Below are 26872 nucleotides of genomic sequence, written 5' to 3'. Positions count from 1 at the left end.
AGTATGTTCATATTCAACAAGCACTCGGTTTTCTTTACAATTATATTTGCTAAGATTAGCGTAACTTGCTTCTAGCAAACACTGATGTATTTTTTTCCGATTACAATGTAAATTTATTTTGCTTATATAATTTGTTTACCCTCAAAAATACAAGGTTTTACAATACTTCACAGAATTTATGGTTGTACCATGATCTAAGAATCAACAAGAAGAACTCCTTTCCCGTCCCAAAAACCAGTTGCCATAATCTTCTGTGCTGAAAATGTTTGCATGCATTTATTTCCTTGTTTTTTTTGGAGGAATGTGTGTGCCCCCACTCCGTAGACTGTAATTTGGTTTCGCAATTCACGTTTTTTACCCAAGTCTCGTCTCCTGTAACGATTCGATCGAGCTGCGAGTCACCATCTTTTTCGTAAGTACCTAAAAATGTCAATGAAGCAGTAATACGCTGATTTTTATTGTATTTTTAAGATTTTCGGTACCCATCTTGTACAAAATGTATGGTAACCTCAATTTACCAAGTGGAAAAAGAATTAATTTTGAAAGCAATCGAAAGAAGAGTTTACTCGTAACATAACATAACATACTGTTGAAAAGATTAATTTATTGATGTTGAATAATGCCTGTCAGGTTTTAGTGACCAGCTAGCTGCACTACCGAAAAAAAAATTAAAATTCTTTCAGAAGATTATTTTAATTCACCCTTTTTTAAATCATAGTCCGATTGCCAATCAAACAAATTCCCATCTAATTCCTAGTTTTCCAGAAATTCACAAATGCTAATCATCCTCCAGATGTTTTTTTAATTAGTAATTCGTAACATTTGTTTTCAATGAGTCCACACAATGAGTCTCAATGTGAATTTGAACAACTTTTGGTAAAATAAACCAAATATGGACATGAACAAACAATGGAAGTGGTGCATGGACAAATAATGAGAAACAAGCAGTTATACACAGTAACCCAGGCAAGGTCGTTTCAGTATAACTTATTATACAGTGTGCTCTTAAAGTATAGAATAGAATTTAAAAGTTTTGAATAAAGTAACAACATTATTAATTAATTTTAGTATGTGTCCATAAAATAAGTCATTTTCAGTTTAATTAATCTTGAATATTGGATTTAAGTTTAACGATTTAAAAATAAATTTGTTTATGTGACACAATTTATTATTTTGAGTTAAAAACACTCTTGAATTATTTTGAGTTGAAAACACTCTTGAATTATTTTGAGTTGAAAACTGAAAACACTCTTGAATTATTTTGGGTTGAAAACACTCTTGAATTATTTTGAGTTAAAAACACTTGAATTATTTTGAGTTGAAAACACTCTTGAATTATTTTGAGTTAAAAACACTTAAATTATTTTGAGTTGAAAACACTCTTGAATTATTTTGGGTTGAAAACACTTGAATTATTTTGAGTTGAAAACACTCTTGAATTATTTTGAGTAGAAAACACTCTTGAATTATTTTGAGTTAAAAACACTTGAATTATTTTGAGTTGAAAACACTCTTGAATTATTTTGAGTTAAAAACACTTGAATTATTTTGAGTTGAAAACACTCTTGAATTATTTTGAGTTAAAAACACTCTTGAATTATTTTGAGTTGAAAACACTCTTGAATTATTTTGGGTTGAAAACACTATTTTTTCGTATCTCAATGCATTGGAAAAAATATTCAGTAAAATACAATATTCATTTCTGTAATTTTTAGGATTCAGAATTGAATTATTACATGGCTTCTGAAACATGAAATTTGTCTAAGAGTTTAAAATATAAGTGTACCTAAATGTAATAAGAGCATCTTAAGTAGTTTGTTGAGTACATGGGGAAACATTTTAGCACCATTAACTTGACAAGTTCTAAATTGTATTATGTAAGTGTACAAATTTAGAATATAAAACAATTAAAAATTACAACCAAAACAAAAACTAGCTTAAATGAAAGTAACTTTTATTTTTTGGGTACTTAAGTTATTGAGATTTTTCATATATACGAGATACTATACAGGCTGACCTGCAATGTGGGGTGGACTAGGGTAACCTCGCTGGTGCTTGATCACGTTACAGAGGAACACAAACAGGAACAACACTAGGAAGACCAAGGTTAGACCACCAGATGACTGACCTGCAATGTGGGGTGGACTAGGGTAACCTCGCTGGTGCTTGATCACGTTACAGAGGAACACAAACAGGAACAACACTAGGAAGACCAGGTTAGACCACCAGATGACTGACCTGCAATGTGGGGTGGACTAGGGTAACCTCGCTGGTGCTTGATCACGTTACAGAGGAACACAAACAGGAACAACACTAGGAAGACCAGGTTAGACCACCAGATGACTGACCTGCAATGTGTGGAGGACTAGGGTAACCTCGCTGGTGCTTGATCACGTTACAGAGGAACACAAACAGGAACAAACACTAGGAAGACCAGGTTAGACCACTAGATGACTGACCTGCAATGTGTGGTGGACTAGGGTAACCTCGCTGGTGCTTGATCACGTTACAGAGGAACACAAACAGGAACAACACTAGGAAGACCAGGTTAGACCACCAGATGACTGACCTGCAATGTGTGGTGGACTAGGGTAACCTCGCTGGTGCTTGATCACGTTACAGAGGAACACAAACAGGAACAACACTAGGAAGACCAGGTTAGACCACCAGATGACTGACCTGCAATGTGGGGTGGACTAGGGTAACCTCGCTGGTGCTTGATCACGTTACAGAGGAACACAAACAGGAACAACACTAGGAAGACCAGGTTAGACCACCAGATGACTGACCTGCAATGTGTGGAGGACTAGGGTAACCTCGCTGGTGCTTGATCACGTTACAGAGGAACACAAACAGGAACAACACTAGGAAGACCAGGTTAGACCACCAGATGACTGACCTGCAATGTGTGGAGGACTAGGGTAACCTCGCTGGTGCTTGATCACGTTACAGAGGAACACAAACAGGAACAACACTAGGAAGACCAGGTTAGACCACCAGATGACTGACCTGCAATGTGTGGAGGACTAGGGTAACCTCGCTGGTGCTTGATCACGTTACAGAGGAACACAAACAGGAACAACACTAGGAAGACCAGGTTAGACCACCAGATGACTGACCTGCAATGTGTGGAGGACTAGGGTAACCTCGCTGGTGCTTGATCACGTTACAGAGGAACACAAACAGGAACAACACTAGGAAGACCAGGTTAGACCACCAGATGACTGACCTGCAATGTGTGGAGGACTAGGGTAACCTCGCTGGTGCTTGATCACGTTACAGAGGAACACAAACAGGAACAACACTAGGAAGACCAGGTTAGACCACCAGATGACTGACCTGCAATGTGTGGAGGACTAGGGTAACCTCGCTGGTGCTTGATCACGTTACAGAGGAACACAAACAGGAACAACACTAGGAAGACCAGGTTAGACCACCAGATGACTGGGTTGCCCAGGAGGTAGATGCGGTGCGAGCTGCCGGAGAAGAATTGACCCTAGAACACCAATTCAATTTAGTCAGTCAGTTTCCTACAATTCAATATTCCTGCAGAGAGAATGCCCGAAATTGTGACAATATCTATAATTCCAATGGTTATCTACTTGATAAAATTCAAATTTCTAATTGGGATAACCCAATTTTTGGTTTCCTTAAAAAAATTAATTTTTAGCCCCAGTAAAAAAAAACCATGTTTGAAGGCAATTTGTTAATTGTAACATTTGAACTTATGCGTCAGATCCAACCTAAATAAATGTTTTTCTTCACATGTATTAATTTATATTTATGGAAAAATGTTATGTACGTGACAATTTACATTAATATTTCAGTACATTTTGAACTCACAAAACTGCAAAGGATAATTTTTTAATGTATAGATTTTATTCGTCAATGCTATGTTTTAAAGAATATTAAAAATAAATAATTCTATACTCTAGTATTGGTAACATCTGATGTTGACCAGATCAAAACAATTTTAGGATCTTGGATCTATAAATCAAACCATTATTGATTACATTAATGTTCAATGAGTGCAAAATAGTATGATACAAGTGTTGTGGTGTGTGTGTGTGTGTGTCATATGTTTTAACAATTAAATATTTTGTTGTAAAGAAAATAAAGAAATATTTATTTTTCTCCTTTGTTACAAACAAAAATTAGGTGTACTATTTATCAAAATATTACAAAAAATTATAACAAAATCATGTTTATTTTCATTTTTAGGCTGACAAACTAACCTAGAAATAGCTTAAGGTAACTAAACTACAACTTAATTGCACGATTTCTCTAATAAATTTATGACAATAGAAGATTACACAAAATCACATAAAATTTTAACAAAAGATAAACAATTTTTAGTTTTAGTTAGTGCATCTCAAAAACTAATGATTTAGACTCTGAGAAGAAAGATTTAGGGCCTCTAAGGCAACAACTGATAAGAGGTTCCAAATTACATAAATTTCTTACAAAAAATAAAACAGCAATCAGATAATATATCAAATTAAATTAAAACGCCTAATCTATGTTTTTTTATTAATCTGAGAAAATTAAGAAGTGCCTTATTAAGAAGAAAAGAACCTCTTAAATTTACTGTAAATATGAGAACAACAGCAATTTTTACTTAAAAAACTATATAATTCAGAACAGAATGTAAAACAGAATGCAAATTTCTGCAATGTAAATAAACACACATTTCATCAAAATTATCTAATCTAAACCAAATGTAATCTATCAAGTCTAATTAAGAAATATAAAATAGCACAAAATACTATAGTACTATGTGACCATACCCTGTAGTTTATAGGCCACTGCCACGGTCTGGACGTGACTTCCCCTTCCTTAGGCTTGAGACCAGCATTACCCTGCAGCATGACAGCATGAGACTCTATCAGCCTCTCTAGGAACCCCGGAGCATAGACCTCAAAACTCACATTTGGCACTGAAACGTATTCAAGAAATTATCTTTATATGCCTTGTATTTATCAAACATTCACTGTTGAAATTCATAGGTTTGATTTCAAGTTAAAGAGAAGTAAATTATGAATGATTGATTGAATTTTTCAAGAAATCATTTTCAAAAGAATTAAAATTTATGCGAGTAAATATAATTCATTAAAATAAATAATATTGTAAAATCTTGAAGTTAAAATTCAAACTAAATCAAGCAAAGACAGATTATAAACATGAATTTGAACGTTCTAAAACGAAAATTATCAAATCAACTAATATAAAAAGAACTATGGAAATTGATAAATTCCTATGTGGGAGTAAAGGACACGGAAGCAGTCAGTAACATTTCTTAGGTGGATAGAGATAACACAGTCTCAGATCCAAAGTTCATTGCAAATATTTTTAACGATTATTTTGTGAACAGAGTGAAAGATCCGGATGTATGTATTCAATGACTGCCTGTAAATCCTGATATGGATTGTAATTTTGGTAATGTAATGTTTATAAAGTCAAAATTTAATTTAAGACCAATAGATCAACAAAGAGAGGTGGAAAAATAATAGATTCACTCATAAATAAAAGATCGAGTGGATATGATGAACATCAAATGATAATCATGACTAAATTTCTAACTATTTTGATACTTAGACACATATAATCAGTTAAAACAAGTATAAATTAAATACAGTTGGAATTTATAACTGGAAAAACTATTTTAGAAACAATGGATTGTCCTTTATCTAGTGAGGCAAATAACCGCTTGAACTAGTTTTAAATACCAGCGATAGATCGCATAAGAAGCCCATCTACATTAAAATGTGGCGTTCGTGTGAAACTGCTGCAGCGCGAAGAGAATACTGACCAAGACAATCACATGAAATCACGCCTAAGGATTAAATACAAGTTTTATTGTTTGTTGTTTTTATATAAAACAATAAATGTTGCAATGCCCACTGTATTTGAAAATGAATTTTGATGGTTGATTAAAAAGTTATTTAAACAACTTAAAACTAGCAATAGCTTACATTTAGCAAATATATTATCCTCAACGTTCCAGATAGCGTTCTTGTCTCTCAGGTTTGGATTGCAAGAAACTTCTTGTTGTTCATAAGCCCTGTAAATAATCAAAATTATCTGTAAAAACTAGATTACAAACTTATATATGAATTTTATTAGTTAAAAAACCATTTTAATAATGTTGTTCTTATATAATAAATAAATAAATATATATATATATATATTTTTTGCCATTCTGTACATAATGAAAATTCTTGAATAAAGATGATTTGATATTGATATATTTTGAAAAAATTTTTTAATGTTAAGAAACAGAAAATTTAATTAAATTGTACAAGTAAACTTCTTTTAGATAACCCACCTGGTGGAAGGTATCGATTCTGTTTTCCAAACGAGCATTATGTTGCAATTTAGTACAATTACAACATAATACAATTTCGTACAGTATATTTTGTAATAATAATCTTTTAAATCAAACATCACATGAAATCTTTCTCAAATATTTTGCCACATGACACATTTACATTTTTGTTCATTAAATTGAGTCTCATGCCATTATAATAATATTTAAATAATAAAAGCACACAGAAGAAGTATTATAAAATGATGTATTTTATACAACAATGTTAAACAAAATCTCACACTTACTAAAATTGTTAAAATTAGACTTTATTTTCAACACATCTACCAATTTTTATCAATTTATCTCTTAAAATAAAAATACAGTTTTTTAAAGTTAACGACTGTCCATGTAGATTGCTGATTATCATTACTGTTATTGATTGATCAGCTGTGATTGTGCAGCATATAACTTGATTAACAGAAAGAACGTATATTTTGTATTTGAATTTATGTGAAATGCATATATTTAGTATATTTTTGTAATATTTGGGAAGCCACATGTTGGATTTTATGTACGTTTTTAAGACCTCCAGTTACTTTAATCGGCAATTTATGTGTGTCCTTAAAACATCTGGTTATCTAGACACTGGCATTAAGAGTTACGCCAAATAAGGCTGAAAACTTTTAAACTAAGTTTGATAAAAAAGTTATGAAATAGTAACTTGTATTGTAAATGCAGCTGTAAAATAAAAGGATTATTATTCACACTGTTAATAGAAAACAATTTCTGCCATTACCATTTAGGCAGTTGTTTGCCACTGGATGTGAGAATGCAATGTTGCAGAAAGTGTACAAGTCTCAGCTTGCTTGTTACCGTGGAAACAATGTCCCCCTCCACTCCCCCTACGACTTGCACCATCCACACGTCGTTTGCGTCTCCTGTCCCGTTCTGTCGCAAACAAGGAACAGAGTTAAATAGGTACGTCTAGTACAGAAAGGCATCTAAACTTAGTAAGTTAAAAATATAAATATAGTAAAAAATTAATATATTTCTATGAAACCTTGCAAAATACCTTCAAAAGGACTTTTCAGTACACCCACTCAAATATACTTGGCACTCAAAGGGTTAATACAGTTATTTATGACAGGATTTCGGACATTTGTCATTGTTATTGGAATTCCAATCCTCGAAACGTGTTATACCTTTTATAACCTATAACGATGGCAAACATCCGAAAATCCTGTTATCCTTTAAAACCTTCCATCGTCAGTAACAAACTTTAAACAAAGAATATTTATGACGGTTATCTTTATTTCTGGTATTATACACGGGTTGTCCAGAAAGTAACAGATGTTAGCAACTAGCTTGGCATAAGCCTGGAGGAACTAGAGCTGTCCTCTTGGAGTAAAATGATTTCTACACTCACAACAAATCATGAAGTAATATCGGGCGGTTTAGGTTTTATCTCTGCCACTTTTCTCACTTTGACTGGAAACCCCGGCACTTGTGAGTTCCAAAAATTCGTACTTAACACTACAAAAGAACAAATGCTTGCTGCATTGCTGAATTTCCTTGAAGACTAACAGTAAACATTGACGATATTCTCAATCGTATCATATCTGGTGTTGAAGTGTGGTAATTGTGAGATGAAAAGGTTGTCTATGGAACATGGGCACATTCATTCTCAGACTAAATAAAAAAAGTTTCCAAACTCAGACCGCCAGAAAGGTTATGGTAACTGTTTCTGGGACAATAAGGATGTTTATTCTCATTGATTTCCTTGAACGAAGCTCAACAATCATTGCAGAAAGGAATTGTAAAACATTGCAGTAATTACGGTGGGTGATACAAAACAAGCATCGGGATAAAAATACTTGTTACTGGTTATTATTATTATTTTTCCGATGTCTTTGGAACAAAATTCTTGGCAGATTGATAACCTAATTGACAGGTATTGTAGTTGAAGATCTTGCTGCCATGCAACTCGCACAATTTGTCCGTAAGTAAAATTAACATTTCTCGTATTATAAATTAGCCCTTTCATGCAAGACATATACTTTAAATATATTATAAACTAAATTTGTACATAGTAAAGTAAATTACCTGTGGTGATGTTTTATTTGTCAGATTGGAATGGACATAAGTTGTGGTGATATTTTTCTAACGAGACCATGTTGTCATAATTATATAGTTGTCTCGATAAATGGCTAATTCCGTCGCAATTTTGTTTCAAGCATGTCCCAGAATTCTTCTTTCTCTCAGAGAATTCTACTTTAAGTTCTCTTTCTTCTTACTTCTTGAGATTACAACTAAAATTTTGAACCAACTATGCATACTTGGTAGGCTATAAGTCGATGTCCACATTTAAGGGAAGTAAATTGTTATGTTATATTAATTATTATTCTTCGTAGGTAATATTCTAAACAACATTGGAACCACTAGGCCAACTCCTTGATAACGTTTACGTTTATTCTTACTTATTCTATTTTTGGAAGCAAGGTGGCAGTCTGACCTAGAAGTGGTGCTTGTAAGTTTCCTTGCCACAGTTAAACTTTACAATCCTAAGTATTTATAACTACAACCTCAGATATTTCCACCCCATGTGTTTCTTCCATTCGATACAAGTTTTAAATCTGATATCAAATTATATATTTTCCTAAAAAAATTATAAAATAAAAACAAATAATGTTAGTCAAGAGTTACGCTCACCTCACCGTATCCAGTGACCTGGTAGTGTTTCTTGGTGACAGGAGCAGGTTCCCGGTGAGAGTGCAGGTTTCGACGTGTCACAACGTGTTCGAGCCTGATCAAGTCCCCGTGCCGGACCAGCTCCACCTCATCTTCCTTGTCCACCTCCTTGTTGTACTTCTTCACCACCCAGCGGTTATTGTCATCCTTGTGTGTGTACGTTGTAACCTTTGAAATCAAATCATTGTTTAAATAAGTAAACAGAGTGTTCTGAAAGTCAAGGATAATATTCAAAGGTGTGATAGGTATACATCAATAAACAGTCCAAATGACAAAACTTGACTGTATTAGAGGTTACTTGCTTTTAGAGGTTTCAGCACTTGTTTCAAATCACATAAAAAACTATTTGAAATGAATATTTCATGTATTTATAATGCAAAACTATAATAACTATTTTCCAACTGAAATATATTTAGCATTAGTAAATCAAGTACAACAATTAAAAATAATTTAATTTCTCATAAAACTCAAAATAATTTCACTTTAAACCTCAATAGTGGCAAACACAATTATAGCCTTTTTACGTGAAATAGCCAACTGATTATTTTTTTTTATAAATTAAGGTTTTCAAGTTTTTTAAATTTTAAAAGTTAGCTTTTTATTCAGAACGTTTTTAGCCAAGAGAAAACATTGGGTTAAAATTTTAACTATAAATGATATATTATTATATTTCTGGTTTCATTTTGTTTATACCAGGAGAAAGATCAAGAGTTTTGGTTTGTTACCTGTTAATCTTTGTGAGCAGGAGTTATTATTTTTATTAATTGATGAGGTGCTAAAATCAGTGGCTAGCACACATTGCGACTTTAAGACCTACTCCAAATAGTAATAAGTTTGACTTATTATTGATGTTTTTGTGTTTATTATAATTTAAAAACTTATATATATATATACAGGGTGCGGCAGCATAACTTCCTTTTTTTTTCAAAACTCAATAAAAACTATTGTATGCATCAGAAAATATTTATTTACTTTTTATAATGTAGGTACATGTCTAAAGTTTTTTATTTACATTGTTTTGAAGATCAAATCTGTTAGGTTAGGTGACGTCCCCCCATTCTCCATACATTGCGTAAGCCGATTTCTGGTGTTTTTCATGACTGTTTGTTAGCGTAGCAGGTGTTATGTTGGCAATTTCTTCTCGGATGTTGGTCTTCAAATCTTGTAGGGTTCTTAGACGGTTCACATAAACACAGGATTTCAAAAAACCCCATAGAAAAAAATCACAAGGTGACAGATCGGGAGAGCGTGTCAATTGTGAGGCCATTCCAAATCGCCTCTAATTGAGATAAGGCGCTCTGGAAAGTTTTCCCTTAAAAACAGCCATCGATGCTCTCGAAGTGTGTGCTGTTGCACCGTCTTGTTGGAACCAAGTGTCCCCCAAATCCAAATCTTCTAGCCGTGGGAAAAAAAAATTCTGTAGCATGTTTACATACCGGTCCGAAGTCACTGTCACTGTAACCTCATTTTCCTCAAAAAACCAGGGACCAATAATTCCACCTGAGGAAATTGAACACCAAACTGTGACTTTCGGTGAATGCAAAGGCCTTTGATGCAATTCTCGAGGGTTGGTGTCAGCCCAGCAGCGCATGTTTTGTTTGTTTACCGACCCACACAAATGAAAATGGGCTTCATCGCTAAAAAAAAACAATAGCACCCTCGGGAACAACATCAAGAAGAAGCTCACACACGCGTTCATCCGAGAATTGAAGTCACGTTCTGAAAGTTTCCTGCACTATCGCCATCTTATAGGGATGAAAATGAAGATCATCACGAAGAATTCTTCTCACAGAACGATCGGATAGTCCCAAGGGCAGATGCGTGTTTTGCGCGCAGAACGCCGTGGTGATCGCAACATTGACGCTCTCACTGCTTCAATGTTCTCAGGTGATCTAATGGGCCGAGGGACTCCAGTTCTTCATTTTGTCGCACTTGCAGTTTGTCTGAATGTAGTGACCCATGTAACAATTGATTTGCGGTCTGGGACGGGAGCCAACGGGGCTAAATTAAAGCGATTCCGAAATGCACGCTGTGTTGCAATAACCGAACATCCGCTTGAAAAGTAGGCCTCAACGGCAAAGGCACGCTCCTCACTATTCCAACGCATGATGGCGACTGAACCGTGTCGGGACAAAACTTTACAGTACCCCCTCTTGAATGAGACCACTAGTGCTCCGCTATGACATCAACTAACTGAATGGCGCGCATTTTAAAAAAGGAAGTTATGCTGCCGCACCCTGTATATATATATATATATATATATATAATATTTGCACACAAACTATTTGATATTTCTTGTGAATGCAATTTTATAAATGCATAGTCTTTATTAACGCATTTATGTAAACTTTGTCTTTTTATGTTAACTTTCAAATTTTTATTAATTGCAGCTCCTGAAACTAAACGTAGTAGAAACAACTTGATTACACACGTTTTCATGATATAGCTATGAATTAGCATTTCAAATGTAATACTACAATTCCTTATGGTTTGAACTGATTTTAACTTCTGAATGTTCAGTTTTACAATTTTGTTGCTAATGCAGTGTTGAAAGAAGATATACACTGATTATCTTGCAATGTTTCATGGATAATCATACAGTTTTTATTTAGCTACAGTATATAATTTAGAGTCATTTTGAGATTTTTACATTACAATATACATTTTGTTTTCCACTTAATTTATCATGTTTATAATTAAAAGCTGTTTTATTTTATTATTTTGTTTTTGCTCCACAGGAAAATAATAACTTCAGAATTTTTTGAAATCCTGTAAACTTTCTTTATTTCATCATTTATATATAATTGAAAAAGTACATACTTTTACTTTTATTTTAGTAATACGCGTGAACTTAGTGAATGTGTTATAAGAACACTCAAAACTATAAAAATGTATATAAAAACAATAAATAACCATGTATAAAAAAAGGAGATACAGTAGAACCCCTCATATCCGGCCTCGGTTTTACCGCACCTCGGTTTATCCGGCCACTTCCCGGAAGCCAATATCGAAATTTATTTACCACGGCTTGCAGACGTGCAGTTGCACGCACTAGTCTCCCACGACTCTTGCGTTATTTTGGTGTATCTATTTGTTTACATTTTCCTGTGTTGTCCTCAGTTGAGCTAATAGGTTTAACCTGTAAACAGTTCGTTGATTATTTCCAGTGCGGTTAGTACAGTACAGTACAATTGTTTTGTTTCGTCAAGTGCTGTGTACTGTAGGTTGGTTTATCCGGCCGAATCGTTATCCGGCCAGGGGCTCGGTCCCGTGGTGGCCGGATATGAGGGGTTCTACTGTACTTCAATAATTTTGTAATAAAAAACGGTGTGTAAAAATGTTATGGGTTTGACTTTATTCTTAAGGAGTAAAACTCAAAGTCTTTTCACTAAAATCCAAACACGCTTGTCAAACACAATTTTCAGTTTATTGATAAAGCATTACGGTTATTTTGCGGTCCTCACCCGAATGAGTGACATGCCTACAGTGAGTGATGAACTAACCTGCTGTTGTCTAGCTCCCACACCCTCAGGGTACAGATGCCAGTGCGAGTGTAAGTAACCACCACCTGTCCTGTGTATTTTGAGTGTTACCACTGCTCCGTACGCCACATCTGCATCACAACGATCCATGGTAACATCAACAGTCAATGGTATTTTAACCTTAAAACTACCTATATTGCTGTTTGGTTATGGTTAGCCATTTTCTTTCTTACAAAGTGCACCTAGTTTTAAAAGGACCTTTGCGCTGCTTATGGAGTGACAGAATATTCTGGATGGGTAAGGTTAGGGGTAGGGACCGCCTTCTGTCGAGATCCATGAGGAAACATTTAGGGCACTAATCTCAGTCATGTCCCTTCGGAAGAAGGAGAGGCCAGTTCTGAACCAACCTCTCCAGTCAAAGCAGGCAGGGAATGGCATGCTTTATGCCTTAACTAGCTGAAACCTTTGACTCTTAGGGAACGAACCCCACCAACTCCAACAGTCATCTCCCACAGTAGACTAGACCAACTGAACTACCCTTGTACCTCAGAATCTCGACATTTGCGGTTAGTGATGTGCCGCTCCTGGACATCCACAAGGTTGCTCAGATTTAAGTGACACATCGGTGTTTGCTGTGCCCAAGAATAGGATAAATTTCAATCCTCAAATAATGGTGGCAAATGTCTGAAACCCTACTATACTATCAAATCAACCATCTTCAATAACAAATTTTAAACAAAGAGATTGAAGATCCAAAATGTATATATATACACTCGGGAGAGATCCGGGTTCGACTCCCGGCGGAGCAAGTACTTTTTGCGATTCAATGTTTATTGAAATTAAATAAGGCTATTGCCATTTATACAATTTGATGTAAATAAAAGTTGTTTGACAGGTATTTGGTCTTCCGATCATATGTTAGTTTGCTTATTTAAACACATATGTGACAGATACGGCCAAATACAAAATAATTGAATCGGAAAAAGTAAGCGCTCTGTGGTGTAATTGTAATGGTAGCACATTCACCCGGCAAGTGAGAGATCCGGGTTCGACTCCTGGCAGAGCAAGTACTTTTTGCGATTCAATGTTTATTGAAATTACATATATATATATATATATATGGTACATTTCTTCAATTACTGAACACTGGTAAATTTCCGGAAAAATCCAGTTTCCTTATATTCTTTATAACCTTTGTTCTTCATTCAAAGTCATCATTAAGAGTGTTCATCATCAGTTGTGTTAACCCTTTGCACATAACTAATAAATGTATTCACTTTCCTATAACACCAAGACAAGTAAAAAATTACGTTTCTTTAAGTTCAAAGCTAATTTTTATTACAGTTAAATTATAAAAGGTAAAAGCATAAAAGTATAAAATAAGGAATTTTTCTTAAAATTAGTGTATTTATTGATACAAATAAAAAGAAAACTATTTAAAAAACTGTTTATTTTAAATAAATTTCAATTTCATTGTAAAATGTAACTAAACTGAAAGGTTTAATTAAATTTTACTACAAAACAAGATAAATACTTCAAACTAATCACAACACTACCACACGATGAGGAATAATAATGAGATACGTAGTAGACGCACACTCGTGACAACTGAGAAAACAGTAATACACGTCACGTCACGGAAAGGCATGTTCCTATCATAGCTTAATACACTAGTGACTAATGTGACTAGTGCTTAATTTCTTAGTTTTTACAAGTTCCAAACCTAAAAGTGGAAACAGTGTTAAAACATTTCAGATGAGTATCAATTTTCAAAATATATGTAAGTTCTTAATTACTATTTTTAACCAATGTATTATTTATAAAAAAGTCTACTTACTTATTTGGAGACCAAAATCACATGGTATTACATGGTTATAATATTTAGTAAATACTCAATAAACACAAACTTTTAACAGTAAAGGAACAATTATAAAGTATTATTTTCACTATATATACAGTTGTAATTTAAATCTCAATGTAAGAATGAAAAATATTTTATTTCAAATTTTCGATAAAACTAATGTATGACAGGAAGTGAAAGGTCTGACATTGACTATTTAGTGCCTTCCTGATACAATATCAGATGTAGTATAAGTGAGCCTGATTCGTCATGAAAAATACTGGTGAACCTGATTAATCATGAAAAATACTGTACGAGGAATTGGAACAGCTCTTATCACCAATAATTGAATCATCTGAATACAATCTGGCCATTCATATAGTGGACTACAGATGATTGCTGACATCACGCCAGTTGACTGGTCATAGCCTGCTAGTGCTTGTAAACATTGCAGACAATATTAACTCCTTATTTCACATATTTAACCCTTTTAGTGCTAAGGGGTCTGGCGCATTGCCATACCCAAGAGTGCTAAGCATTTTAGTGCATAAATGCAGAGTTTTAAGTAAATTCCTTACTATTTCCTTATTTGAGGTCATATCTTATTAATATTTTTTTGTATTGAAGATAAATAATCAATAAACAGAAAAAAATACAAAAAACATACATTTGTACATATTTGGAATGTTATAAAAAAACTTTTCTTTATAATGTAAATTTTTTTATAATTTTTTTTCACTTTGGCATACAATTTTAGTATGCAAACAATTTTATATTATTTTTCTGATGCTACCATCGGAAAGAGCAACTAAAACTAAACAAATTCCATATATTTGATTTTATTTTTACACAAAAAATAAGAAGTGTGGATGAAAAAATAATATAGTATGTTGTCCGCGCCAAATTTTTCCCTACATATAATAGGCCTAATGTTTGAAACGCTCAAGAGAAAAAGTAATACACTTACTATTATTAGCTTAAATGCTTTACTAACTTTATTATTATTTATAAAAGAAGAAATTCAAGCACAGTTAACACTTTTTTTACCTAAATAATTGTTTTATTCAGTAATAAAACTATAAAAAAAGGTGAAGTAACTCATCATAACCTGCAATGTTCTTATTAGACATAGTTTGTAACTTAGTAAAATATAATACACACGGAAAACACAAATGAAAAATGAAGTAATGCAATGATTTGGAATACTAATGAAGTAGTATTTCACAATTATAACACAATTTAATGGATAAAATAAGATAAAACAGAGTAAACAAAGCACAGTGTCAGTTCGCTCGCTCGCAACGTAAACATCCGAACTGACCTTTTTATTTCACTATAATGACGAAAAACAGCGGGTTGTCGGCAAATAAATATACAAATATCGTTACTCTATGGCTTTTGGATGAACTGTCATCGTTTGCAGCCAGTAACTTGCATAATCTGAACCAATATATATAAAAAATACGCTGCGTCTATGACGTAGACGATAGCACTTTTTGACATAAATGCAGCGTCTACGATGTAGACGCTATAGCACTAAAAGGGTTAAGCCTGACTGTAGAGATGTATTTATTTATTTTTTGTATTGAATTATTCTGTAAATAACTTTAAATGATCTCTGTGAATAAATTTAAATAATATTCTGTAAATATTTTTAAACGTCTTGTAAATAAAATGTCATCGAAAACTGTAAAATTACTTCCTGAAGTGTGGAAAAGAAAGGAAATAATTAGGAAAAAAGGTAGAAGCGCAGGGAAAGTGGATGTTTATATTTATTATCCAAAAGGAAGAATTTTTAGATCAAGGAAGGATCTCTTGAAATATTTTGAGGAAAATGAGCTACCGTACAACATTGATGATTTCAGCTTTAGAGCTAATAGACAGCCATCAACGGAAAAATAACTCTATAGAAACAATAAATAGTTCTGTTCCGTGCTCAGGTGAAAACCCAATATTAGACTAAACTACAAAACTCTGTGATAATTCCATAAAACATTCATCTATTTCTAATGGAGAAGTGTTCATCTCAGAACCTACTGAAACCTCGTTTGACTTTGAAGAAAGCCAAAATCTACAAGAATTTTCGGAATATCTTCGTCAGATTAAATATGATAAGAAAAGAGTCGAAACTTCTCTTCAAAATCTTGAAAAGGAAGCACATGAATCAGTCATGGAATATGAGAGGGAAATAGAACTACTGAAGGCAGAGAATTTGGTCTTAACCCTTAGTGCGCCGCTCCCGCATGCCGTCGTTCGCTAGACCGCCAAACGTTTGAGCACCGCACGGATCCAATACCGCCACGGCAAAATCACCCGTTTTTGCATGGTCACATATTAAATTACATAACTTTCGTAAATTTTGAGCTAGCTTTTTAGTTTTGGTTTTGTTTTTGAGGGGAAGAGATGTACTTTTAGTTGATGTAATAAATTACAGTTTTTTTTTTTTTTTACATTTGTTTAGTAGTATGTATGCCTGTCGTAATTAAAAAAAAAAAAAATAATAAGTTTGAGGTCCAAAAACACACTGAATAAGTAACTTGGGCTCAAATAACGTTTTTTAACTTAAAAGTACGTATTGTTTTGAGCATATATTAAAAGTTACAAATATATTCCACAGAAATTGCATAAAATAATGTAATTTAAGTAAAATTCAAAAATTCCGCTGTAGGATGAAGATACACTTGTTACTATAGAAACAAGTAACTATCAATATTTTATATTTGAAATGAAGCAGAGCAATACAATTCAAAGTTGATATAAATATATTTTATATATATATTATGTTTGAACTATAAGGACAAAGGCATAAAGTTAACAGAGCCACTATAGTGGCCCGCGGCGCTCAAGGTACCGCATACGGCGAGCCACTATACTGGCCCATGGCGGTCAAGGTACCGTACATCTCGAGCCACTATAGTGGCTCACGGCGGACAAAGGGTTAAAGAGGGAAATAAAAGCACCCTCACAGCACCCTCCCTTTATATCCTAGAGACAATACTTCATGCCTCTTCTCGAAACCTTCCAAGACACTATGATAGGCATGCTTACCAAACTAGAAATGCCACAAACTATACATTACCTCTACACAGGTCAGCACTCTATGAATCAAAGCCTACATACGCTGGAGCAAAATTTTTTAACAACCTCCCAGAAGCACTGAAGAGTATCAGCCGCAATCTGCTTAAGAAGAGACTGACAACCTGGTTGCTGGACCAATCATTCTACAGCCTGGAGGAGTTCCTGAATTGGAGAGAACATTAACCACAACTGCCTAACCTGGAAACTATTATTGACAAATTGTAAAATGCTTATACTGTTTGACACCAATTCAGATCTTGATGATCTTGTATTAAGTTCTATCAATAAATCAATAAATAAATCAATAAAGAAGAATAATGAAGAAATCAGTAGTCTAAGAAAACAGTGTACAATTATTGTTGAAAAATAATGTAGAGTTTCCTGTAATCTGTAAGAAATGTAACAAAGTGGGAACAAAATTACAAAACTAGAGCATAAAATAAATACTCTAAAAAAAGAAAATCTCCATCTTGTGGAAACAATTCAACCCTATCCACTTCCAGATGGAGAATTGTTAAATGAAATAAAATATTTGGAAAAAAACTTACCAATCTTGAAGAAAAATACTACAAAGATATGATGGAATATGAAACAGTTGTACACATTCTGACTATTGATTTGGACACTATAACATCTGAAAACAACACCCTGAAAAATGAGAATCAAACAGACAAAATTGGAAATGGTGAGGTACAACTGAGAAGTCAACAAAACAAACATGTAACATCTTGCTCTAACAAAAAATATCACGGTAAAGAAACAGAAATTATTAAAAGAGCACAGGAAAAACATATACAACAAAATAAGCCTATTCTAATAATAGGCGATTCTATTATAAGATATGTTTCTGTAACAAATGCCAATGTACTGTGTTTATCGAGGATCAACAGCCAATGAACTCTGTGATATAATTAAGAATATGATTAAAGCTCCAAAAACTGTATTTATACATGCTGGAACGAATGATTTGAGTAACAGCAAATGTCCGGACGAGGTTATGGGAGCCATGAGTAACTTAATAAAATGTACAAAAAATAAGTTCCCAAAATCCAAAATTATTATAAGTAGCATTACTCCAAGAAGAGATATTTGATCTACAATCCTGTATCGTACAAACCAAAATATCCGGTGGCTTTGTAAAACCTCAGGAGTGGTATTTCTTGACCTGGACAAGTATATTACAAATTGATATATTGCAAGAGATGGTGTCTACCTTAATCGAAGGGGCACAAAAATGTTGGATAGGGTGCTAGCACATGTTTGCTTCCTTGTGTGACAAAATTTATCCTAACGTTGTAAACAAGCATAATTTTTCTTCCCAAACTGCACAAGTGGAGGTGCTTAATCAGTACAACGAATTGAAGTCTTCTTACAGTGGACAGATTAACCAGAAACATTATCAAACTGATGAAACCAAGGACCTGACAAAAACCAACATTGTAAAATCAACAGATTTTCCACTTGAACTATTATCTCTTAAAGAGTTCCCACCATTACCTTCAACTTCTGATGACACCACCATCCCAAATTCTGTCATACTCCAAACTGTGGAAGAGGTGAAACAAGCTGATCTAGAGTCTTACATCTCAGACACTTCATCATCTGATTACAACAGCCAAGGACACCAGTTCTACACAGATCCTACCATGCGTGGGTGTCAAGTGAAGTGTCAAAAAGTGAACGGTTTGGATATGATCTCACTACCTCACTCTTGTCCTGTGTCTGTTAAGAAAGATTGTAATAGCCATAAGTCTAATAATCTTTTTTAGCCAATTAGCTCAGCAGAGTAAAGAATTCCTAGGGAGGATTAGATGTAAAAAAAACTATTGTTAAAAGACCTGATATTATTTCTTGCACTGCAGGATCACAAGATCAGAGATCACATGTAAAAACAAAAGTGGGCAACAAAATACAGTATTATTACATAAATAGTAAGAACAAATTTAAAAATTATAAAATATTTTAATTTTACACCATAATATTCAACACTTACCATCTCGCCTAGATCAGTTACAAATCAATTTAGAGGAAATTAAACCTGACATATTGGCATTATCAGAACATAAAATGACCGAAGCAGACTTAGTATATCTCAACATAGAAAATTACACAGTGAGGTCGTTTTTTTTCTCGTAAAGGTGCTCTTGGTGGTGGGGTTATAATTTTGGCTCAAAAAATATTACTAGCAAAATTATTGTCTTGATCCTCTGAGGTGCAGGAAATGGTAACAGAAAAAGAGTTTGAATGTTGTGTAACAGAATTTAAAATTGGGAATTATTTTTTTGTTTTGGCTTGTATATATCGGTCCCCTGACTATTGTTATGTAAACTCTTTTCTGAACAAATTGGAAACCCTCATTGATACTCTTCGCAATAAATACATCAATGTCATAATTACCGGAGATCTAAACATAAATGTGTTAAAAAAAAGATAATATTTACCATAAGTTTTGCAATATTCTTAAAATGTACAATATGGATTACAAAATAGATTTTCCAACTAGAGTAACTCACAATTCAAAGTCAGCCATAGATAATTTTGTTACAAATATTAAAATTAATAAGTTATTAGCAGGTGGTTTATTAACCGAAATTGCGGATCACGATGGTCAATATCTTAAGATAATGGACATTCACAGTAGTCATAGAAATAACACTAAAACAGTATGTAGAGAGTTTGATAAATGTAATTATGAATGGCAAAAAGTTTGATAGTGAAGTAAAGAAATATTTCACAAATAAAGCTTTATACTCAATTGTAGAATTATTATCAAACAATTAGCAGAAAACTGCTTAAAAAATAATTGTAAATATTAGTGATAGTTTTTAAATAAGTTTTACTATTAGTTTTAGATTTTTACAGTTATTGACGCTTGCTATTCATGTACAGTTGATGTTTACATTTAATGTAGCTCAATGTATGTTTTGGAATAAAGAAAATTCTCTCTCTCTATGGATATGTTTGGTTATGGCTCTGTGGGAGATGCAGAACTGACGAGCAAGTGTTCGGAGTTAGACAAAGGGCGCTCCCCTCCCCCTGCCGCAGAGTGAAGGTCGTTTATAAATACTTCCTTGGCAACCGCGATAAGCATGGAGCGTGCACTGGACATTTCGAAGGTAAACACTTTTGTGAATAAAAAACTCTCCAAGAGACATAATCTATAATACCGGATATAATTGTATTTGGTGTTTTGGTCAAAGTCTACCATTCTAATATATCCATCTATAGCGTGGGAAGGGTTAATATGACCAATCCAGAGCTCAAACATTTTGTATTATATTTACTACACTAAAAATTGTTTATGTTTCCACTAAAAGTGAATACAAAGCTATATTGCAGAACAACATCTTGGACACAACACAATTCTATATTTCAGAATTTATGGACACAACACAATTCTATATTTCAGAATTTATGGACACAACACAATTCTATATTTCAGAATTTATGGACACAACACAATTCTATATTTCAGAATTTATGGGCACAACACAATTCTATATTTCAGAATTTATGGACACAACACAATTCTATATTTCAGAATTTATGGGCACAACACAATTCTATATTTCAGAATTTATGGACACAACACAATTCTATATTTCAGAATTTATGGACACAACACAATTCTATATTTCAGAATTTACGGACACAACACAATTCTATATTTCAGAATTTACGGACACAACACAATTCTATATTTCAGAATTTATGGACACAACACAATTCTATATTTCAGAATTTGAAAAATCAACAGTCTAAATAAAGTATGTTGGAATTTTACCTCTTGGCATGCTGGCATTGTGCAGAGTGTTGCCTTGTAGCTGTGACTGGAATGCTGAACTGTAGAAACCATCTCCGTTGCCACTAGAACAACATTTAAATTGTTGATGTCAGATCATACTGAAATAATTAAGCAACATTTAATTGTAAAACATTACAATTTCAATTTAAAACACTGCCTACAACTAATTACATTATTTTTAAGAAATAAACCAATCAAGTTACCTTTTGTTGAGTACTGTCAAGTGAATGTAAAAAAATGAGACGTAGAGGCAAACTGGAAGAATGATGAGACAGAATACTCTTGCTATGAAGTGTTTTATGGTATAAGTCTGAAAACAATACATTATATAAATGTATTATTCAGGATATTGTTTATAACTTATTACTAAGCTACTTTAGAAATATATATAAACATTAGAGACCCGCTATTCCAAAAATCCGCATACTCCAAACAAAGTTGAGAATATTTTTTATAATTAAAAAAATTATCAAATCTCTGATTTTTAAAACTGAAAGAAAGAAGAAATTAATAGTAGAAGATAGAAATTAAAAAGAAATTCTTGAAAAAACATCCATTTATTGATATACTAAATATAAAGTACAAGGACGTTTAATAAACATACCCGTGCTTAGAGTCTACGTTTGAGGAAAACACTAAACGAATTTAAACACACTTAAGAAGTAAAATCAGTGATTTTTTCAATATTTCAATACTTAATTATCAATTTGTTGTAATGCAATAAAAAATCAAATGAGCCAACTTTGATTGAATCAATCATGTGATAACACTGCATAAATAGTTTTTATTTTTTAACGTTAATTTTTAAAATTACATTCACAAAAGTTAGATTTTGTAAAGACAAAGATTGCGCTAACTATTTTGATTATTTAGTTACCTACTTAGCCCAAAATTGACTAAGAAAGTACTACACAAAGGGGAATTGCAGGAAAATTATATTATAAAAGAATATATTGGAAGGCACAGGCAATTTGATATAAACAGATTTACTACGGCCCGAGAGAGGTCACCCAAAATATCCCAGAGCTCTGTAAGTGTACAAAGCCCAATCAGCAACACCACAAATAATCCCACAAATTTTACACTGAAGGCACAGGCTATTTGATATTAACAGATAAGTATTTAGACTTACAACAGGCCGAGAGATGTCACCCAAAATATCCCAGAGCTCTACAAGTACTCAAAGCCCAACCAGCAACACCACAAATAATCCCACAAATTTTACACTGAAGGCACAGGCTATTTGATATTAACAGATAAGTATTTAGACTTACAACAGGCCGAGAGATGTCACCCAAAATATCCCAGAGCTCTACAAGTACTCAAAGCCCTACCAGCAACACCACAAATAATTCCACAAATTTTACACTGAAGGCACAGGCTATTTGATATTAACAGATAAGTATTTAGACTTACAACAGGCCGAGAGATGTCACCCAAAATATCCCAGAGCTCTACAAGTACTCAAAGCCCAACCAGCAACACCACAAATAATCCCACAAATTTTACACTGAAGGCACAGGCTATTTGATATTAACAGATAAGTATTTAGACTTACAACAGGCCGAGAGATGTCACCCAAAATATCCCAGAGCTCTACAAGTACTCAAAGCCCAACCAGCAACACCACAAATAATCCCACAAATTTTACACTGAAGGCACAGGCTATTTGATATTAACAGATACGTATTAAGACTTACAACAGGCCGAGAGATGTCACCCAAAATATCCCAGAGCTCTGTAAGTGTACAAAGCCCAACCAGCAACACCACAAATAATCCCACAAATTTTACACTGAAGGCACAGGCTATTTGATATTAACAGATAAGTATTTAGACTTACAACAGGCCGAGAGATGTCACCCAAAATATCCCAGAGCTCTGCAAGAGTACAAAGCCCAACCAGCAACACCACAAATAATCCCACAAACTTCACACTGAAGGCACAGGCAATTTGATATTAACAGACTTACAACAGGCCGAGAGATGTCGCCCAAAAATATCCCAGAGCTCTGCAAGTGTACAAAGCCCAACCAGCAACACCACAAAATAATCTCACAAACTTCACACTGAAGGCACAGGCAATTTGATATTAAACAGACTTACAACAGGCCGAGAGATGTCGCCCAAAATATCCCAGAGCTCTGCAAGAGTACAAAGCCCAACCAGCAATACCACAAATAATCCCACAAAACTTCACACTGAAGGCACAGGCAATTAGATATTAACAGACTTACAACAGGCCGAGAGATGTCGCCCAAAAATATCCCAGAGCTCTGCAAGTGTACAAAGCCCAACCAGCAACACCACAAATAATCCCACAAACTTCACACTGGAGGCACAGGCAATTTGAATATTAACAGACTTACAACAGGCCGAGAGATGTCGCCCAAAATATCCCAGAGCTCTGCAAGAGTACAAAGCCCAACCAGCAAACACCACAAATAATCCCACAAACTTCACACTGAAGGCACAGGCAATTTGATATTAACAGACTTACAACAGGCCCGAGAGATGTCGCCCAAAATATCCCAGAGCTCTGCAAGTGTACAAAGCCCAACCAGCAACACCACAAAATAATCCCACAAACTTCACACTGAAGGCACAGGCGATCATGACTCCAGTGAAATACGAGCCATATCCACCACTGGACAGAAAAAGGTCTGGAAAAATTACAAGAAATTAGAAATAAATCTTTGTTCTAGGTCCTCCAAAAAAAGTTTATTCACTTAAAATAATCACAATGGGGGGGGGGGGGTGGGGGGGGGGGGGGGTGGGGGGGGGGGGGGGTGGGGGGGGGGGGGGGTGGGGGGGGGGGGGGGTGGGGGGGGGGGGGGGTGGGGGACAATAAGAAAATAACATGGCAAAACCGGTATTCCCAGGACTTCCTAATGGGCTTAGGTCAGACAAACAAAACCTATTAAATGCTATTCTAATCGTTGTTGATATTTGTTGATTCTTGTAAAACCTTGATCTATGATTTGGTGTTGTAAGTTCTCAAAATAACTAGTGAGTGAATGTTTTAATCTGCCTTACAATAACTTTAAATTTAACATAAACTGTGGGGGTTTTATAAAACAATTCAAACTTTAATTGACCACTAAATTTGATAGAGTAACATTAGACACCCTCTAATTTGCAACCATTCTTCTTCTTTTTATAGTATCTTTAAAATGTGGTTTCACTTGCTAGGGGTTCCTATTTAAGTATTTTGAATTGCCCCCAAAATGCCCCATTTGTGGAGGGGAGGGGGTTATAAATATTTCGTACCATCAGAAAACTCGGTTGGACATATAAACATCCCCAAAAGTAAATCACTCCATCTCTAGTCATAAGAAAGTCAATAGGGGGTGGGACATCCAGTATAGAGATGAATGCTTTGTGCACAGTTTCAAGTCTATAGATCAATTCGTTAATCAATCAATCAATCAATAATACTTTAATCATAATCATAAAGAACAGATATAAGCGGTCAAGTTACAGTAAGAAAGACAGGTAGAATAGAAAAACCAGAATAAGATGGTTTACAAAGTGTTTCTTCTTCCAGTATTTTGTAGTCAATGCTGAGGAGTCCCTGAAGCATGGTGTCATGAACTCGTCCATTGTGTAATTGATTTATTGATTAGCCATTCTCGAAGTTTGTCTTCTCATTGGTAGCTGAATCTTGAGTCTTCAACTCGACAGGTAGAATATTAAATAGTTTTGCCCCTGCATATGAAGGCTTTTTTTCAAACAAGGCAGTCCGGTGGGATTGAAGATGAAATCGTCGGCATGGCGAGTTTGTCGCCCATGTATGTCTTTGTTTTTTGGTAACTTGAGTCTGCAGGCAAATAAAACAACTTCTAAAATATACAGGGATGTCACAGTTAAAATATTAAAGTTCTTAAAGACTTCACGACAGCTGTCAAGGGGTTGAAGGCTAGCCATTGTTCTATAGGGCTCTTTTTTGAAGGACCAAAATCCTATTTAAATTACTGCATGAAACTGTTTCCCCATAAGATTATGCCATATCTGATCTTTGATTCAAAGAGTGCAAAATAAGTGATCCTTGTTGCCTCAAATGTACTTGTAGCTTTCACTCTTTTTATGGCAAAAATAGCCGAGCTAAGTTGGTGGCACAATCTCGTCAATGTGGTGGCTCCAAGACAGTTTTTTCATCTAGAGTGACACCAAGGTGTTTAGTTGATAAGACACGTTCCAACCCTGAGTTTTCGCAAACTGCATCGTCATGTCTTCCTAGAATTAACTGTTTTGTTTTGCACTCGTTTGAAAACTAGATCATTGTTCAGACAGTACTGTTGAGCCATATTAACAGATATGAAGGTGCTTATTTCAAGTGCTCTATTAATTTGTTGCTAGATACAAGAACTGTGTCATCAGCCATATATGACAGGATAACTAAAGTGGTTTATATGGGATGGAAAGATCTGATATAAATAAAAGAAACAGTACTGGGCCCATTACAGATCCTTGGGGCACTCCTCTGGTTATGGGTAGAGGGGAAGATATTCCAGTTTCTGTTTTTCCATTTAGAGTATGCTTGATGGATACTATTTGTTTTCGTCCTGTTAAGTAGCTGCCAAACCAATTCAAAACAGAGTGCTTTATGCCCAATGAGCTCACTTGCTTAAAAGTAGGCCGTGATCTAGAACAATCAAAAGCTTTACTGAGATCAAGAAAGGTGCTTGTGACTGTGTTGCCTGCGTCCAATATTGTCAATTATGTGTTCGATTAGGTCTGTCAATGCTGTAATGGTTGATTTCCCCACTAGAAAGCCGTGTTGTCTGATCAGGAATTAAGTGGTTTGTGTTAAGATGATCCATTAATCTGCTCAAAACTATTTTCTCCAAAACCTTTGAAACTGTTGGAACTAAAGAAATTGGCCTGTAGTTTTGAATCTCATATTTGCTTCCTTGTTTGTGTAGAGGAAACACCTTTGAGAGTCTCAATTTAGAAGGAAATACCCCTTGGCTCATTGATTTATTGATAACATCGGAAAGAGGATGGCAGAGTTCCAGTCTGCAAGATTTTAGGAGATTTAGCTGAAACTTCATCTATTCCGGAAGACGTAGAAGATTTCAATTTGTTAATTGTGTTAAGTACTTCGTCAACATTTGCAGGTTGAAAGGATGAAATAGTGTTAGCTGTAAGGTCAGGTAGGCTATTAAGTGTTGTCCTTTGTTGGTAACTGTTATTTTTCTTTAAAGTTTTCTCTGCTATTGGTAGCGAAATATTCATTGAAAATATTTGCCACCTCACCAATGTACGGAGACTGTTTCCAAGCCAGTGTTAATCTGCCATTCCTCCTCTTGAGGTGATTCTTTCGAAGGTCTTACTTTATTTATTGTTTCCCAGATTGCTTTGCTTTTATTAGAGGCTTGGTTAATATGTGCTTCATTTGTTTGTTTTTTTACTTCTTTCAACTTAAGGTCATATGTCTTCTTCTTTGCTGAGGCCCTTACTTTGTCCTTCTTGGCTGTTGGTTGACAAATAACGATCCTGAGCTTTCAGGAATTGTTTCCTTAGCAGGTCAATATCAGGATTTAGTAGTTCAAGATTATTCTGTCGACTAGGCTTGACTCTTGTTTTGGTCACAGGACAGGCAATGTCCAT

At 34.4% G+C, this 26872-nt stretch overlaps 1 protein-coding gene across 1 annotated transcript in view; it reads right to left on the bottom strand.

Moving 5' to 3' along the window:
- Positions 1-26872, bottom strand: part of LOC124355294 (protein O-mannosyl-transferase 2-like) — a 40368-nt gene extending 13496 nt beyond the window's left edge. The window contains exons 1-11 of the mRNA XM_046806370.1: positions 26722-26872; positions 23760-23922; positions 23629-23716; positions 21464-21570; positions 21240-21322; positions 12559-12668; positions 9017-9223; positions 7104-7255; positions 5973-6061; positions 4788-4936; positions 3340-3496 (exon numbers count right to left, since the gene is read on the bottom strand). Of these exons, the coding sequence (XP_046662326.1) occupies positions 3340-3496; positions 4788-4936; positions 5973-6061; positions 7104-7255; positions 9017-9223; positions 12559-12668; positions 21240-21322; positions 21464-21570; positions 23629-23716; positions 23760-23922; positions 26722-26872 (1456 nt within the window). The remainder of the gene's footprint in view (positions 1-3339; positions 3497-4787; positions 4937-5972; positions 6062-7103; positions 7256-9016; positions 9224-12558; positions 12669-21239; positions 21323-21463; positions 21571-23628; positions 23717-23759; positions 23923-26721) is intronic.

The sequence above is a fragment of the Homalodisca vitripennis genome, chromosome 1 (assembly GCF_021130785.1).
Source record: "Homalodisca vitripennis isolate AUS2020 chromosome 1, UT_GWSS_2.1, whole genome shotgun sequence".
NCBI lineage: Eukaryota > Metazoa > Arthropoda > Insecta > Hemiptera > Cicadellidae > Homalodisca > Homalodisca vitripennis.
The sequence above is the reverse complement of the archived record's forward strand: the minus strand, read 5'-3'. Positions and strand labels throughout refer to the sequence as shown.